Genomic DNA, 17501 nt, shown 5'->3' on the forward strand with positions numbered 1-17501 from the left:
AGCATGCAGTCCCCTGCTGGCCCCTCCTGGATGTGTGCCAGCATAATTTTCTCAAACAGCTTGCCTAGGATCAAGGTCAGACTAACTGGCCTATAGTTTCCCAGGTCCTCCTTCTTCCCCTTTTTGAAGATGGGGACCATGGTGGCCCTCTTCCAGTCCTCCAGTACTTCACCAGAGCACCACAAGTGCTCGTAAAGTCGTGCCAGGGGACTTGCAGTGACCTCGGCCAGTTCCTTTAGTACTCTAGGGTGGACGTCATCCGGACCGGCTGAGTTGAATATGTCCAGTCCCTCCAGAAGCTCCCTAACTAGTTCCTCACTAACCCGTGGCCCAGGTCTGCCTCCCCCGGGGCCCGAGGGGGGCCCAGCAGGGAGGTGGCTGTTCTGGTCCCTGCTTAGGAAAATGTAGGCAAAGAAATCGTTAAACATGTTTGCTTTGTCATCTGGTTTGACGACCAAATTTCCCAATGCATCCTGCAAGGACCCCACATTACCCGGGACCTTCTTTTTACCCCTGATGTATTTAAAGAAGGACTTCTTATTGTCCTTAATCTGGGTAGCTAGTCCTAATTCCATCTCTGCCTAGGTCTTCCTGACTGCCCCCCTACATCCCCGAGCGACTGCAGTATAGTCATCCCTGGTGATGTCCCAGGGATGACTTTCCATTGGGTGTACGCCTCCCTTTTAGCAAGGAGATATTCCCAGATGCTTTTGGTGAGCCATGGAGGCTTGTGTTCTTCTGACAGGTCTAAGCAATCTCCAGCCTGAAGAGAAATGTTATCCTTCTACATGCATGCAAAAGTAGAGAGTAATTCACTGTCTAACTAACTGGCAATAGTGTTATTTGTACAGGCTTCAGCTGAGATCAGGATTGCATTGTGCTACATGCTTCATAGTCAGAGACTGCACCACAGAACTGAGGACCAGGCAAGACAGGCAAGGGGTAGGAAGGAAAACAGCAACAAAGTGACTTGCCAGGGACAGACAGCAGGTCAGTGGTAGAGATGGGAATCGATCCCAGGTCTCCTGACTTCTAGTCCAGAGCCATCGCCACTGGCCAGCTCTGCTTCTCTAACAGCACAATCCCAAATGTGACCACGTTTCCCTCTACCTGCTCCCCTAGCTGGGTGGTCACTGCATGTTTCTGACTGGTTTATCCCTTCATTTCCTCTTGCTTGTTTATCTGTATGGAAAATGTGCTTGGAGAACACTGTGCTGGAAGATACCGTGATTTACTCGGTAGTCTCCCAGGCAGCTAGCTCTCAGGATTATAACACCCTACAGGTCATTCACATCAAAAAGGAGTTTTCTCCTCCAGCTCGTGGGAGAGGGGCCTGTGCTCCGGATTCCAGGGTCAGTCTTTGCTGATGCCTGCAACAGGTCTGCATTCAGCCATGGGCTTGGAAAACAGAGTGCTTTTCTTTTGGCACTAAAGTCCCTTAAAAACTTCCCCACCTTTTGGAAACTCTTGTTACCTGCATAGACTGCTGACAGCATGTTTGGCCTGATTCCTAGCATCATTTTGGTCTTCCCCTCCTGCCACGTAGAGGAACCCGTCCATCACCACCACGCACTGGTTGAAACTTTTGGCTGGCATCTCAGTCAGCTTGTTCCAGTTCCCTTCTGCGTCCCTGTAGCTAATCTCTTTGCTAAGTGCTTTCTCAGTCAAGGCCGGGCGGCCTCCAACAGTGACCAACACTCTCTGGCCTCCACGGATCCTGGTTCTTCTGGACTGAAGGGTATTTTGCTGATAAGGGAGCAAATGATAATTCATAGCATCCACCAGCAGCTTGTGGCACTCAGGATCTTGCATCATACGTGGCACAGGCTGGACACAGTTGACCAAATCAGGAGCTGATATGGTGCCAAATCGTATGTTGCCCAGGAGGTCAGCAGCATACTGGACTCGTTTGGAGTCATACTCAAGCCATTTCATAGCAATCTGGAAGGCGATGACCTCACTCGGGATATGTAGCCCATCATCCATCAGCAGCTCATTGAGCTGATCGAAGGTGAGTTTTATGAATTGATCGGTCTCTGAGAACTCCAGGAAGTTCTCCCGGATAAATTTCTGGGTGGCATCCTTCGCCTGGTTGAGGTTGTATGTGGCCGAGATGTTGGCAATGTACATGCAGTTCTCCACATTCATCTCCTGGATGAGGAAGTCACTGCACATGCTGAGCAGAGCGTGCATCTGCAGGTGGCTGGCAGTGGAGATGGTGCTGCCAATGGTGTAGAGGGACAGGCTCAGCTTCCCAGTGTAGGCATATGTGAGGATGGTGGTCAAGCCCAGAGGGGAGATGTCGTTGAGTTCCACCCGCTGCAGGCTGGCATCTCTCTTCAGCAAGCTGCGGAAGTACTTGCTGCAGGACACCATGACCAGTTTATGAACATCAAAGGACTTGGTTTTGGTGACGATCGTGAGGTCACAGAGGAACCGCTCCTGGCGCATTTGAGTCATCTCCTCCAGCAGGTTGGCACCATGGCTTGGGTTTGTGACCTCTGTGGCAGTGCAGCGGAAGCCATTGGAGCCATTTTCATACAGATCATTGAGGTGGTTGAGGTGGTCGATATCCAGTGACGTGTCCTCCACCACCACGGGAGCAATGGATGCCTCCCCTCTCTCTGTTTTGGTCTTCTTGGGGTTTTTCTTCTTGGGTGCCATCTTGATGGGAGTGGTGGTCTGTAAGAACAGGAATAGTTAGGAGCTGTTGCAGTGAGAGGCACCATAGATACCCTGCTGCTGTGTACAAGTGACTGTTAAATAGCAGATATGCTACAAGAAATGGCAGGGTGGATCTGCAGTCTGACCCAAAGCTGCTGAAGTCAGTGGAGAGACTCCCCTTGATGGCAATACACTGAGGATCAGGCCTGGTGAACAGAATGGAAGCTCTTTGCCAAAAGTCACTCACTTTTTTTTTTATTTACCTAAATCCAGTGGATTGAGGCCCAGAGCTGGGAGTCAGGAGACCTTGGTTCTACCCCAGACCTGGACACTCACTCGCTAATTCAGGGCAAGTTACCTACACCTGCCTCTTCAACTAATTTGGGGTCCCTCCATTGAGGGGAACCCACCTTCAAACAGACAGTCGTTTTGAGTGCCCAGTCCAGAGTGCCTCAGGCTGGATGCCCCAAATCAGTGGCTTCAGGACACTGAGGCCTGAACTTTTCTGTGCCTTCTTTTACATGAGGGGGTTGTAGCACTTACAACCTTCGCTGACTCAGTGAGAAATGGAGCAAATGCTTACAGCTCACTTTGAACGCACTGGTGGGCTGTCACTGCAGAACTACCGCAGTTTTGATTATTCCAATTCAGTGCAGGAACAGACTTGAACACGTCACAGTCGATACTGCAGAAACATTTGGAAGCTATTTTTTTCCCATTTTAGTAGTAGTGCCTGGGCTCTCAAGTTGGGGACCTGCCTTAGGACAGAGAGCCCACAGCTGGTAGGTGACAGGACCAAGCTGCTAGACCACATTCCCCTGCCAGGGTAAGAGCAAACACGACCAGCACCCACAAAAACACCTTGGAATCGTTCTCCCAGTAAAATGTTGCCTGAACACTCATTCGAAACACCACGGCTGTCCCCTGACTATTTCTGTCCAGTGGAGAGACTCATATGCTTGAGTAGCAGATGTGCTGCTCGCCAGAAATAGCTGCTGCGTCTCTGTCTCGCATATCTTCAGGCTGTTTATTGCACTGGCATGTAAAGATTGGGTTTCTGGAGAGCTGAGTCATCAGCTCCTATTTAGAAGGAGGCAGGGGGAGGTGAGAGGTGGGCACTCCACTCCCCCAGGCAGATCAGGATTCAACGCACAGTTAGAGAGGGGAAAGCCTAGCAACAAACTCTGCTGGGAAAGAGAAGGCTGAGCTGACAGCAGGGAGGGTGGGGAAGTGGTGGGGACTGTGCTCACATCTGGGGCAGGTGGAACAGAAATGTGAAGGAGGTGGAGCTCTCCCTCTGTCCCCTCACCTGCTTCTGAGTTCCCTAAGGCAGATGCAGAGGGCAGCAGGGGAAGGTCCCATGTGAGTAAGCCCTCCTTCCTGCTGCTGTAAGGTGGGTTTGGTAGCTGAGGCTGCAGGGAAGGGAGCAGATTTGCCTCTTCCAAGTGCCCAGAAGAAAGTCATTTGGGCAGCTCTGACTTTAACAGCATCCAAATTCAAACTCACGGGCCACTGAGCGAGCCTGCTACACAGCTGCTGTGTGCACACCCTCCGGGCAGCAAAATCCCCATATGAAGTCCATGGAAGATTTACTGTTAACTTTTACTGGTCCAGGGCTTGTCCTGAGATGGTTAGCCTTTCCACTCACCCTGAGGCTGGTGAGGGGGCTGACCCTTCCCCATTTGGTTTCAGTCATCACCACACATTGGTTCATCACAGTAAAAACATTTTGATCAGACTCTATTGGTTTGGTCCATTTTGTTTGGACTTCTGTGTGATATCATTCAGTTGAATATTGCATTATGTTTATGTATGTAATGCAACACTGTTATACATGAAGTTTTATATATATATATATATATATAGTAATGTATATTATGTAATATATAATGCTACATATAAATGTTAGATATAACATCTATATTATGCATTATATTGTATACAATGCACAAAATAGAATGCATTAATATATATAATGTTACACATTAGGTCTTATTATAATACATAATGATATGTATTATGTATAGACGTGAGACAATGGACTGTCATTGAATCATTTTATTATGTCAGTCTGAATGGGCGACTGGTGCCACCTTAGTCGGGGGGACACATGCACCCCCAGCAACCAGTCAGCAACTGGGGGGCTCCCCCATGGCTGACCATGCCAACTGGGGGGGTCCCTCTGCAGCCAAGCACTCCCAGAAGTGGCGGCGTCACTCCCACTCCCTTGCCAGCACTCACAGGGAGGGGCACAAGCACTCCCCCCTGCCCCCCTGCCTGTTGCCTGAGCAGGGAGCACGGCCTGTCAGGCGGTGCACCAGTGCTCTTAGTGGGTGCACGTGCACTCCTGTACACCCCCTACGTGTTGCCACTGCCAATCTGGAAGGGAAATGCCTTTCCCTTCTCAGAACAAGGTGTTTGATGGTTCCCAATAGATGCTTTCCAGATGTTCTGTTCTAGGGGGGACAGTGGCATTTTAGCTTTTCATTCCAATTTTGGAGCCTCTCCAACACGTCAAATACTTCGGGGCCAGAAGCTCTGTGTTCTGATCTGCTCCCCCCAGCATCTGGAGCCTTGGACACTGCCCACTGAGGCAGTGGGCTGTGTACCTCTCTTTCTTGTTGGCAGAAATTAAAGAGCATCAAGATTTAAACCTGCAGCAACTTGCATATCCCAGCTCACGTCATACCGAGTCATGGTTCCAGCGTACCCCAACGTGCCGCACTCCCAGCCCAGGGTCTCTCACCTAGCTGTCACAGATCATTGTAGCCTCCTGAAGGACATGGGGTTAAGCCAAGAAGTACCAGCTGAGGGAGTGGTCCTGTCATTTCAGCTAAAAGCTGCTTTGTAGTAAAGGAGCCTTGAAAAATGCTTCTGGTTCAAAATGGGCTTGGAATGAGTCCCAGTGGCACCACCCATGATGCTCACACATGGTGTCAGTGCTCACAGTACTTGCTCGGAGCGTTCCTTTCAAGTATCCCATGCTCCTGGGCCTGGCTTTTCCATCATACAACATTTGGGGCAAGGGCTGCTTTTGGTTTTATCCCCTTGTCTGCACTGAACGAATCAATGCAGCTGCTCCCCAGATGGGAGCCCAGTTTGGCCATCTCTGCCAAGGAGTCAAGGACTGGACTCTTACCCTCAAAGGCTGTCCCCCCTACATCAGAAGCCAAACCCATGGACACGGTGGAGTGGGGGAAGCTGCTGCTATTCTGTAGCACCTGCTATCTGAGCACCTTCTGTGGAGTCTGTTGCCCTTCCCAGGCCATCCCTGCCCCCATGTGGGTACAGTCCCCATTGCTCAAAGCTGCAAAGCCAGCTAAACACATGAATGACCTGGCAGGGGAAATACCATGATCACCACGGTGGTTTTCCTAGGGGCAGGGGATAATCACATTTCTGGCACAGGGGAGTAGTTGTGGGAAGATCTTGGCTTTATGCCCACTTTATGGAAAAGGAAGACTGCTCTCTAGCTTGCTCCTGGGGCCCATATGGCTGAGGGCAAATGAAACTCGGGGGCATCCACACCCCAAGTCTCCAGGTTTGGGCCTGCACGTAGGATGCCTACCAAAAGGTTTGGAAACACCTGAAGCCCCAGGTCGGGAGGAGGATGTTTGCTAGTAGTAGGACTACTTATGGTTCTGGACTGACTCATGGATTTTGAATTGATTTGGACTGGAACACAAAACATTCTCTTAAAAAAAAACAGCTGAAGCTGGGGTTATCCCTGACACAGTGCATGGGAGCAGAGCAGGGGACTGAATATGCGCCTTTGCTCAAACCCACCTGGATGAGCTGCATGAGAGCAATACTCAGGCCTCTTCCCAACCAGCATTTGAAACACAGCAGAAGAGCCGACTCACAGCCCTGGGCCAGGTTTCCCAGACAGCGTGGCATCCAACATGCTCTTTGGAAGCTCCAGCCCCAGAAGCCTTGCTCATTCCTTCCCACCTGCTCGCTCCTTCTCCATTATCAGGATCACGCATCGACTTCTCCTTTGACAGATTCAATTTGTACTAAGACATAGCTGGCTGCGGCCCAGGGGCAATATATGCCCCATATATCATCCCTGGGGCGACTCCACTGCCTTACATGATTTATATCCAGAGATTAGTTTGGCTCAGTTTCCTTCAGATTTATCCTATCCCATTGTTGCATTGTATTTAAATTAGAGGGAGAATGAACTTTACCATCTACCTTCACTGGCCTGGTTGTGCTAGTTAATCTCCCTTGTTCCTGCATATCTCTGATGAAACACATTGCTGGTAAGGTACCTAAGGCCTTATCAGCACTGGGAAGTTATTCTAGGGTAAGGGAGGCTATGAATATAAAACACTAGAGTCACTGTGGAATACCTGCCGGTGTAGACCCTGCAGGTGTTCACACAGGGACTGATTCCAGGAGACCTATAGCTGTTCCACTCTCAGCTTCCCTTTGCATAACATGCCCAAGTCCCAAGCCCTCCAGAGCTAATTGTGTGTGGAGGGAATGAGATATGTTTGAAGCGCATTAAACTTGGAGCAGGTTGCCTAAGGCTGGGGTTTGCAAAGGGACCTCAGGAAAGCTTGGGGCCTGGTTTCTGTTGAATGTGCATGGCTACGGCTGCTTTCCTCTGTCAGACCCCTTTGGAAAATCCCAGATGAAAAATGTGCGTTAATGCCGATAAGGTACCTAACTGCAAAATGACCTTTGCTAAAAACAGCTCATTTAATATGGGGCAGCTTTGCTGTTTCTGATCACAGTATCCACTATATGAAAGGGAATATCTTTCATGCAGACTAATCCCCAGGAAGCAAAGCTCGAATGGTTTGATGAGATTTCAAAGGGTGCAGACAGCAAAGTAAGATGCAAGGATTGTTCTGTGTAAACTTTCAAAAGTCAGTAATTCTCCCCTCCCGGCTCAGTCCTGCTTATCTCATCTCTGCACCAGTATGATGACGAGCTAAGCGCGGTGCCAAGCAAACAGCAAAGATTAATCTGTGCTTGGTGAAATTATACCCATCAGTATTTGAGGTATGGACTATTTTCTTTGATGTCTCATCAAACAGTCTTAATTAGTATTAAAACAACTGAGCCCTTCAAGTGCTGTGGAAACACAAAACAGTCTGAGCTGAAAAATAAACGCAGACCTTTCCTGGAAAAAGATTTGGAAGCTAAATCTCCAGGTTCTTTCACCTTCAGTAAACTGTCTTCTGTTCCACCTTCTTTAACAAAATAAAGACAAACAAAGGTACTTTCCCCATGCCAGCATTCTCCATTTGCAATCAAATGAAACAGTCTGGTGACCTGAACAAGACGATCTCTCTGTAAATACTGAAGCACAAAAGGGCCAGCTCTGGGTTTTTAGTTTAATTTAGAGACAGAAGCTCTCTTTGCTCCTTACCTTGATGTTAAGACTGGTCAGTCCGGGGGGGCTGTGGCTAGGACAGAGCCTGTGTGCTCTGCTGGTGAACAGACTGCAAGACCCTCAACTTTCCACATGCAACATCCTCCCCCTTGTCGGGTCAGGCCAGCTGACTGCTCTTATCACGGCAACATTTACATCAACCTTCTGGTGGTGACGCAGGGACAGCTGTCCTCAGCAGAGACTGGAGAGACCTGGAAAGGGATAGGCTAAGGGAGTGGGGGAGCTCTGTACCGGCCAAATGCATCCGTACCGCTTCTGCCAATATCTCGAGGTAGCAATAAACAGCAGCGCGTTCTCTAATCTGCCACCAACCATGAGAGCAAGCGAATGGCGAGGCAGCCAAAGGCACCTGATACAGGAGAGAGGTTGTTTGAGGACAGGTTGGGAGGGAGAATGGGATAGCCCGATCATTACGAAAGGGGTGAAGAAAAATCAATCAGCCACTCCGTCATAGTCTATGCGGTGCGGCTGAACCTGCCGGGTGCCCAGCATCGCTGTTCTTAATAACATGCACAGCAGCCCCCCCGCACCCGACACAGAACAGGGGTGCTGTGCGCCGCTAGGAGCTCGCAGTCAGAGTGAAATTAGCCTCTGGCAACTGTTTAAGTGAAACCCCCACTTTGCGCACACCTTTCCCCTGAGCACGTTCCAGCAGGTTCAGAGCAAACAGGGAAAAGACACAAAGAGAAACGAGATTCCCAAGTCAAACGGAGGCTCCCTGGAAAGTGTGCATGCACTTTTCTCAGCTCTAGATCAGAGAATATGTTCCTCACTTGAAGCTGGGAAAGTCCTGCGGGCTGAGTTCCACCCCCGTGCTGGGCTCAGCTGTGAAATCCAGGCAGCACTTACAACATACGGGAGCCTATTTAGAGAGTTCAAGTACTCCTTAGGTATTGTGCTGGCCAGATGCACAGTGGTGATTTTTCACCCTTTTAGATGAATGACTTGAGTACACGCACTGGCAGAGAACAAGAGCCCAGGGTGTCCCTTTTTCCAATGATCAGCCCTTCACTTTATCATCAAAGGCAGCAAATATTGTTGGGAATATTCATACTCAGGGATATTTTAATTCTAATTGCCTCCAATTTATTTTTCTCACCACATTCCTCAACATGCTACAATAACCACATTGATTCATTTGTAATTAAGTTGCACTGCTCAGGAGGATTAACACCCAGAGGGGAAAAAATACAGTAAAAATATCTAACACGATTGTGAAATTCAGTTTCATCTGGTACCCCAACTATTAAAAGACCTAGGGGAAGGTGTCTATTGATCAGATGAATGACATTTGGGAACAGCCTGGCTACGAGAGAAGGGTTTCAAGGTCCTGGCTATGAACTCACCAGTTTCAAGGTCCTATACTCACCCTCCTCTGTCATCGTGCTGTTGTGCTGAGCCACGGTGAAGCCGTTTGGGCTTCTTACTTTGCATTTCTTACTTTGCGTGGTTCGATGGTGTTTCACCATCACCTACAGTCTGAACCGCCTGTGTTTGTCATCCATGATTTTGCAATAACTGCATTGTTCCTGCCCTGTTTCATCACCCTTTAAAGCTTTGTCTAGGAATGGCACCGGAGGCCCAGAGCAGCGATGCCTGCCACCCTGAAGTACTCTCCTCCCCGCCCTCTGCGTCAGGCCTCGTGGGCTGCCATGTGATGCCAGCAGGCATGCTGGGCTGGTACGTGGCATTGAGGGATCGGGGCCCAGATGCCACGTTCTCTGTTGCCGGGTATGCAGATTTCCGTGCCCAGCGTCCAGGTGCATCCGTGTGCTGTATTCGCTGCATCGGACCTCATGGGCTGCCGTGCAACACAAGCGGGTGTAGTCGTCTGGTACGTGGCATTGCGGGATTGGACCCCAAACGCCACGTTCTCTGTTGCTGGGTATGTGGATTTCCGTGCCCAGCGTCCAGGTGCATCAGCGTGCTGTGTTTGCTGCGCTTGGCTGAGTGCATCAGCCCCAGATCCAATATGCGCAGGCTCCCCCGTGGTGTGGGGCGTGAAGGGGAAGACGTGCACCTTGGTGCACTGCAGCTGGGCGTATTGGGCAGGGTCTGAGGACACAGGGCTGTGGCATGCACCCTGGTACTCCAGAGTCTTTAAGGCCTGGGACCTGTCTTTACTGGCCATAAAGGAAGACACAGAAGGGGCCTCACTATGTCTAGCAAAAGAGGGCACTGGCTCTGACTGACCCCTCTTGCCAGCACTGAAGATGGCAACTGTCCAATCCCAGCAGCTTCTTGCCAGCACCCAAGATGGCGAAAGGGTCCTTCCAGCCTTCGCCGCTTGCCAGGACCCAAGATGGCGCCCCGTTGTTGTTGACCACCCCGGGGGAGGAGGAGAAGGGGTTTCCGTTTCCTGCCAGGAGCCAAGATGGCGCCAAGCTGCGGGGAACCCAGTGTTGGCCAACGGGCGGTGAAGCCGCTTCCGGCGTGGAGGCCTGTCCAGCAGTAAAAATGGCGGAATCGGTGCTGGAAGTTGTGGGCAAGCTGCAGTCGCGACTCTCGGGCAATTCGGAGCCGAAGAAGGTAGCGGCGCGGGGGGCACGGGCCGGGGGCCCCGTTCCAGCTGCCCCCTACTGCCATCGCGGCGCTGGGCGGCCCGTGAGGGGCGGGGAGCCGGGCCTTGCTTTGAGGGGTAGGCCCAGGGGGATCCCCGTGCTGAAATGGGCACCCGAGGAGCAGGCCGGGCCGAGGGGGAGCGGGGCTTGAGCCTGGGGGGCGGCCTACAGCACCACCGTGCCCCCGGGGAGCTGCCCCTGGCTCTCCAGGCCCGCCCTGCCTGGCCCCAGCCCTGCGGCCGAGACCCCTGCGGAGGGAGCGCGCCCCCCACGGTGGGGCTGGCACTGGGGGCCCCGGGGGGCTCCTTCTCCAAGCCAGCGGCAGCGGGGGATACCCTGTGCCTCCGCACAGCTTTCTCTGCCCATGGCAGGGCTCTGCTTTCAGGAGAGAGCTGCCCCGATCTAATTCTGGTTCCGCATTGGCCTGGGGGAATCTTTCTGACTGGCAGGTGACTGACAGCTGTCATTGGCATGGGTTGCAGCTGGAGCAGCCCCACGTGTGGCTGGCGGTGCCGCGCGCTGGAGGGCAAGCTCTGGGGAGAGCCAGGTCAGCGGCATCCCTCCAATGGAGGCGCGTTTCTGGGTCTGTCCCAGTAAATTCGGGGCTGGGGCCTGCACGGCAGACGTGCGTCTCTCCTGCCACATGTCTACGTGAAATCTATGTTTTAAATCTTTTTTTTATTGTTTTCCAACTCCAGCTGTTAGAGTAGTTGAGATGAATTTGGCTGCTCCGTGTAGGCACCTGATGAGTCCGTTCAATGTGGAGTGGACTGGATTTCAGCTAATCAGTGAGAGAAACAGTAGGGCAGCCTTAACTCTGGAGCAGGTGAACTGCCCCGTGGGTGCGAACTGGGGCGCTCGACTGCTGTTGACAATTGAAATAAGTGTGGGCTCCTTATCCGCTCATGTAGGAGGGGAGGAGGAGGAGGAGGAGGGTTGTGTTACGAGCTCTCTTCAATCTAGTATGAATGACTACTTGTTTTGGTACCTCCCAGGCTTCAGAGGGGACAGCCCATTCGTCCTCACTGCTCAGTCAAGGAGTCTCGCTGAGCCCCAAGGGACAGTTGGTGCCCTAAACAGGAGTTAGGCTCAAGAGGCTGAGTGAAATGTGTGACATTACCTGAGAGGAGGCTAAGCATGAGAAGCCTCTGGATACATTACAGGGACGGGGAGTAGGTCACCCCTGGCACGGCTGCCAGAGTGTGGCACGTGAAGGCATTTTGCTTGGCACGCACGCCTTGCGGCAGACGGCAGAGAAGGGGCCAGGGTTGCACTGCCACAGCAAGGATCGGGCCCTGTGCAGCTGCTCCTCTGTCTGCCCCTGGCACACCATCTTACGAATTGAGGTTGCAGGTGTTTTTGGCTCTCTGCCCAAAAACATTGCCGACCCTTGGGCCAGGGATTTGAGAAAGGTGCATCTGGTGTTTTGAACATCTAGCCAGTCTATTATCTAGGAGGGTTTCGTGTGCAATACCAGTGTATGCAGTCCCTTCTCCCCCAAACTCTAGTCTAGCGCCTACATAAATTCAGGGTGATATTTAACTACCTGCATCCTAATGATATGGTCACTCCTTGGTTGGATTTTACACTGTGTTTCTTATCTTATAGACACTATACAGCAGCGGTTCCCAAAATCTGACAGATTGCACACCACCAATTTAAAATGATACAACCTTAAGTACCACCAGCAAATCTTTGTCATATAAAGTAATTATAATAAATCTGTCAATGCATACCACTGGCAGGTCGTCTACATACTCCGGTGGTACCTGTACCACAGATTGGGAACTGCTGCTGTACAGTATTAATAACTATTTATGATTACCCCTAGCTGTTTGATTGTGCAAGTATATCGGAGGGCTTTGTTTTCTTTATTTAAAGAAGTGCAAGAAGTTATGAGCTCTATCCAAACCCCCTTTTTGCAGGAGTGAGATGTCCCAATTTCACCTTTTTAATTTTTGAATACTTTTTGAATGAAAATCGGAGAACTGCTAGCATTCCTAGGCACAGATTTAGACTGTAGTGCACGTGGTCTGGAGCTTAGAGCTCTTTTGTATGTGGTTGTCAGTTTAAAAAATGACATGTCGTGGGTTTCTGCTTTTGTGTTATAAACTTTGGAGCTTCAGCATGCTGGTAACATTCATTGTCAAACCCCTTCCAGAAAGCATGATGACTATTTTAGAGAAACTGGGTGCAGTAGAGGCTGAGACAAATGTCCAGCTCAAGGTTTTTAGGACTTTCTTTGGAATTGGAAGCATCTCATTACTGGCTGCTGGGTCAACTTATCTAAAATCTGGAAATAATAATATTTCCTCCCTCCCCCCCTCCCTTTGTAAAATTAATTGGGTTCCACTGCTAGAAAATGTTAGGTATTAATATTATGCTGGCTGGCACAGAGCTCTGCGAGGAAAAACTTTGGATGTACTGTCATGGGTTGGAAACTCATATTTTCCATTGGAGGAGGTACAAAATCTTAGCTGGTTACTTCAGTCCTGCTTGTTTTCTTTGTGTGTGCATGTGTTTGTGGGAGGGGTTAATGGGATATGTAAGCAACATAGCATCCTCATTAAGACAATGGGATCAGGCCATGTTGTGGTTGCTTGATAGTAATGTGCTCTTCAAAAACATCATTTAAAGAAAAAATTGTTAAAAGAAGCATTCCTGATTTAAAAACAGCAAACATCTGCCAGTTAAGGGGTGGCTGTCAGTTGGGTGAAGCTCAGCTTCCTTTTTATTTATTTATTTATTTATTTATTTATTTATTTATTGGTTAAAATGGGGATCAAATCCCAAAGCTCTCTATATTGGAGTGTGTATATATGCATATATAATACATGCGTGCATGCACACTGCAAGTTTGGGCTACTAGAGTGTGTATATATCACCATGCATATGCACATGTGTGCATGCTTGCACATACACACACAAAATGCAGGTTTGGCCTACTAGAGTGTGTTTGTGTGCATACATCACAGACACAGACCAGGTTTGGGCTAGGTCATGAGCCCCAGGACACTGAACTCTGGCACCTTGGGGGCACTGAGGACTTGTGGATTTTTTTTTCCCCTCCCCTCCATGTTCCAAAAAATCTTATGCTCCGGATTGAAGAGTGAAACTGGCTTGTGTGTGTTCCACTTGTTCCATGTAAATAATAAGCAGAGAGTCTTGTTCCGACAGTCCAAGATGCTGTTGGTGATGTAGGACTCAAAAGGTTTGTAACCTGAAAACATCTGTTTCAGGTTTGCAGCTTGTCTGGAAAACTTGCTGAATTCCAACTTGAGGCAACTTGTACCTGCACCCTAAAAGTTTGAAGTCGCACCTAGATTCTGTCTTGACGGGCAAGATGTGCATGCATATGTACGATCAAATGTTATCTCAGTTTGATTTAGCCTGATGTGACTGAGAAGCTCTCCAGTCGTGAGATGTGTGGATTTTTCCTTGGGACCCAGTCCAGTCAGTGTTTGTAATAAGTTATTTCACAACAGCTGTTCCTGCGTAGCGCTCTCCCTGGGCACTGTTGTGGAATAAAAGCAATAGCCATTCCAGCCAGTTTTCCCCATGTGGAAAACATTAATACTAACTGGTTTGGTGGGGGGGAGGGCAGGGAAAGCTGCCTTCTTGTTTGTAAAAGTATGACTCAAATGGCTACAGATAATTAAGGAGTGAGAAGTACCATCTGGGATGCTACAAAGGGGCATAGCTTGAGTCCTGTTTTCTAGGACTCATGACATATTGGGACGGAATTAAAATAAATATAAAGGGGAGCCTGTACATACTGGGGTCTGTTCAGCTGTGGAGTAGTTACCTGGGGAAGTGGGAGAGAGGACAAGGAGATGGACAGAGGGGGATGATCATAACCTGTCAAAGCAATGGGCTGGATGCTTCAATTGATCTTTTCTACCTGCTGCATGTCTGTTTCCTCAGCTGAGAATAGTGCCCATCATCATTGCAGGGTGTCGTGGATGTGCCTGCCTAGCTTGGGTATTGGTAGCAGCCTGCCTGTGGCAGTGCAGAGCTTGGCATAAGCTGGGTAAATGCTTGGTGGTTGGCTTGTGCTGAGCTCTGTGCTGCTGTGGCAGGACAGCTGCACCACATTGAGTTAGGTAGGCTAGAGAGCAGCAACTGAGATGCGAGGCAGGGTTTTAAGTGAATCCTCTAATTAGATGGAATGATGTAGCATTACGTCCCAGAATTGAGATGGCCACTGTTCTTGGTTGCATTTCCATCTAGGCCTTCAAGTGTGAGCTGCAGACTCAAAGCACTGTGTGGTTGGGCCTGATTCTGCCAGGGATCCTTGTGTGCAGCAGCACCGGAATAGGGAAAGGAGGCTACCAAGCCACTGCTGAGGGGCGTGCTGGGGCCGCGGTGCTGTCAGCGCTGGGCTGAAGGCAGCGAGATCATCATTTCTCAGCAGGAGCTACCTAAGCAAACTGACAGGGCTTCAGGTCAGCTTTGTGTCCACCTGTTGGGAGATCAGGTGATAAGAGGATTAAGGCAAAAAGACTAGTTATGGTGGTAGAGCTTCAATTCAATGCCCTCGTGGGCCTAGGGGAGCTCCTTAACCGGGAAGTGGCACTGGGGTGGGGGCAGTGGACAAGGGAATTTCAGAGCTGGTATATTGTGGGAGCTCGTTAGGATAATTTCTGTCTTTAGCATTCTTGAGATGAAATACCAAAAGTCACTTGTTCTCAGTATTTAAATAGATCCAGAACAGGACAGCTACCCTTCAGTCACAGTGGCAAGAAAGACTCCACTGAGTCACACCTCTCCTTTGTTTTTCCAAGCAACTTTGTGTCAGAAAGCTCCACTGTTTGTTCTGTGGCTATCCATTGTTTCAACAGACAGGGAGTAGTCAACGGAAATTAATAGTGATTGAAAGATAAGTTCTTTGGGTCTGGGGCCCAGTCCTGTATGGCCTGCAGCAGTGTCGGGTAGGTGCCCTGAGAAGTACTGTGTTCTGGGCTGTGGTTCTCACTTCAATGCAGGAAGCCGCCATGACCTGCTGAGGGTCAGGATTCCAGCTGTGTACTTCTTCCTGGGTTTGGCGCCAGCAAGAATCACAAGCACCTTGGTAAAGTGGCTCCTTGGCCTTTACAGGGGTGGAAGTGGCAGCGTTCTCCCTGTCCCAACCTCCCTTCTCAGTGCTTTGCATAGCAAATTGCATTGTACCAGGACTCCTTTTCCATCCTTAGTCCAGCAAGCAGCTGTGTGTTGTTGGACCTGACAGCGCATCTTTAGTGAGGCTTGAATGATGCACTTCTTCACATGTTTAAAAAAGAAGGCAGCAGGCGAATAGAGGCTAGGGACAGGTCACTCCAGAAAGGGTGCCTGTGTCTTCATAGGCTAAAAGGTAATTGTGTCATTGGTGGGAGGCTGAAGAGTTAAATCAGCCATAAAAGTCAAGTGAAGGGTTGACGCATCAATCTGGACTTTTTGGTTGTAGTGAAATCATGGCGGGGGAAGAGGGGATTGTGCTGTGGGTCGAACACAGAACTGGAAGTCAGTTCTGAAGCCTCTGCTTTTCAAGTATGGTGTTGATGACTTCTCCCCTGTGCTCCCTCCCCTTTTTGCCTGACTTGAGACCTGCCCAAAGGATCTTGTCTCTCCTCTTTTCAGAGGACTTCTATTTCACAGACTTGTTGTGTGACTCACAAATTGTGTAATCTGTCTGTGTTCCTGACCTATAGACTGGTGATCTGTTTCAACTCCTCTGGGAATTAAGTTTTAAAATGCACAAGTGCATCTTGACATTCTCAGATGAAGCAAACGTTCCCCCTTTTCGTGCCCTGGCAGCACTGTACCCCTGTCTTCAACAGAATACCCACTTGTTAGCAATTGGCTGTCCTAATGTTCAGCTTACCAGCTTGATCGGGGCAAGATACCAGCTGTTTGCTACTCGGATCCTCTCGCAAACTCTCATGCCGTGGAGAATGTTCTTGCTTTCTTATCTCGGTTATGTGGTGGAGAGAATCTAAGCACCCTCCTTCTTGTCTCTGCAGCTCCTGAAAAGTCTGAAGAAACTTTCTGAACTGCCCATTACGGTCGACATCCTTGTGGTAAGAACTACGTGATAATCTCAGTGCGCAACCCTGATGTGTCTGCATCCAGAATTGGTTTAATATAGGAAGGGAAGGAAGGTGCCATCAAAATGAAAAGAGCTGGAGGGATTTAGGGAGATCAGATGTTTCCCCAAATTTAAAATGGATTGGGATGGCAAAACTAACTCCACAGCTCTTGTGAAAAAAATGCTGAGGGGTCATTAATAATAAATGAAGTCCAAATCAGACTTATAGATTTATACTTCATTTCCAGTTTCAAAGTGATGGTGTTTTCACTCGGGAGTGTCCCACCAAGGGAACCAGTTCAGTTCCAGTTCAGTTGTTAGTTATAGGACTCTTGACTGGGTTCTCTAGCTCTGCTATACAGATCAAACTAGGTGATTAGATGAGCCTTCAGACCACATCTAGGAACAACTAAAAAGGTTTGAGAGCTCTGCTCCATGTCTTGTCTAGCAGATGATCTGCTCCTACTCGAATGCTGGCTCAGTACTGGTTCAAAAGTCACCACCTGCTGAATATGGCAGACCTTCATAGCTCCTTCATTCTAACACTGCATCAGTTTTGTCATGGCATCAGGGGATCTTCTTGGCCAGTTTGAATGCCCAGAGTTGCATGGGGTGTTCTTTGTCAGTATTGCCTCATGGGAGACCTTTCATAGTTTCATAGTTGGTTGGGTCGGAAGAGACCTGAGCAGATCATCAAGTCCGACCCCCTGCCATGCCAGGAAAGAGTACTGGGGTCAAACGACCCCAGCAAGGTGTTCATCTAACCTCCTCTTAAACACCCCCAGGGCAGGGGCCAGCACCACTT

At 49.6% G+C, this 17501-nt stretch overlaps 2 protein-coding genes across 5 annotated transcripts in view; one reads left to right on the forward strand and one right to left on the reverse strand.

The window, feature by feature from the left end:
• LOC109318375 (kelch-like protein 31) overlaps window positions 1–8588 on the reverse strand; it is a 13496-nt gene extending 4908 nt beyond the window's left edge. Inside the window, exons 1-3 of one of the 2 annotated variants that reach the window (XM_019547594.1) lie at window positions 8048–8588; window positions 7794–7868; window positions 1475–2682 (exon numbers count right to left, since the gene is read on the reverse strand). In XM_019547594.1, the coding sequence (XP_019403139.1) occupies window positions 1475–2664 (1190 nt within the window). In that variant the 5' untranslated portion in view covers window positions 2665–2682; window positions 7794–7868; window positions 8048–8588. The remainder of the gene's footprint in view (window positions 1–1474; window positions 2683–7793; window positions 7869–8047) is intronic. The other variant, XM_019547593.1, reaches the window with a different exon arrangement.
• A 1353-nt stretch (window positions 8589–9941) lies between these two features.
• The window catches only part of ELOA (elongin A), a 21545-nt gene continuing 13985 nt past the window's right edge, over window positions 9942–17501 (forward strand). Inside the window, exons 1-2 of one of the 3 annotated variants that reach the window (XM_019547590.1) lie at window positions 9942–10600; window positions 16632–16688. In XM_019547590.1, coding sequence (XP_019403135.1) covers window positions 10328–10600; window positions 16632–16688 — 330 coding nt within the window. In that variant the 5' untranslated portion in view covers window positions 9942–10327. The remainder of the gene's footprint in view (window positions 10601–16631; window positions 16689–17501) is intronic. The other 2 variants (XM_019547589.1, XM_019547592.1) reach the window with 2 other exon arrangements.

The sequence above is a fragment of the Crocodylus porosus genome, unplaced genomic scaffold (genome assembly GCF_001723895.1).
Source record: "Crocodylus porosus isolate Cpor-Errol unplaced genomic scaffold, CroPor_comp1, whole genome shotgun sequence".
NCBI lineage: Eukaryota > Metazoa > Chordata > Crocodylia > Crocodylidae > Crocodylus > Crocodylus porosus.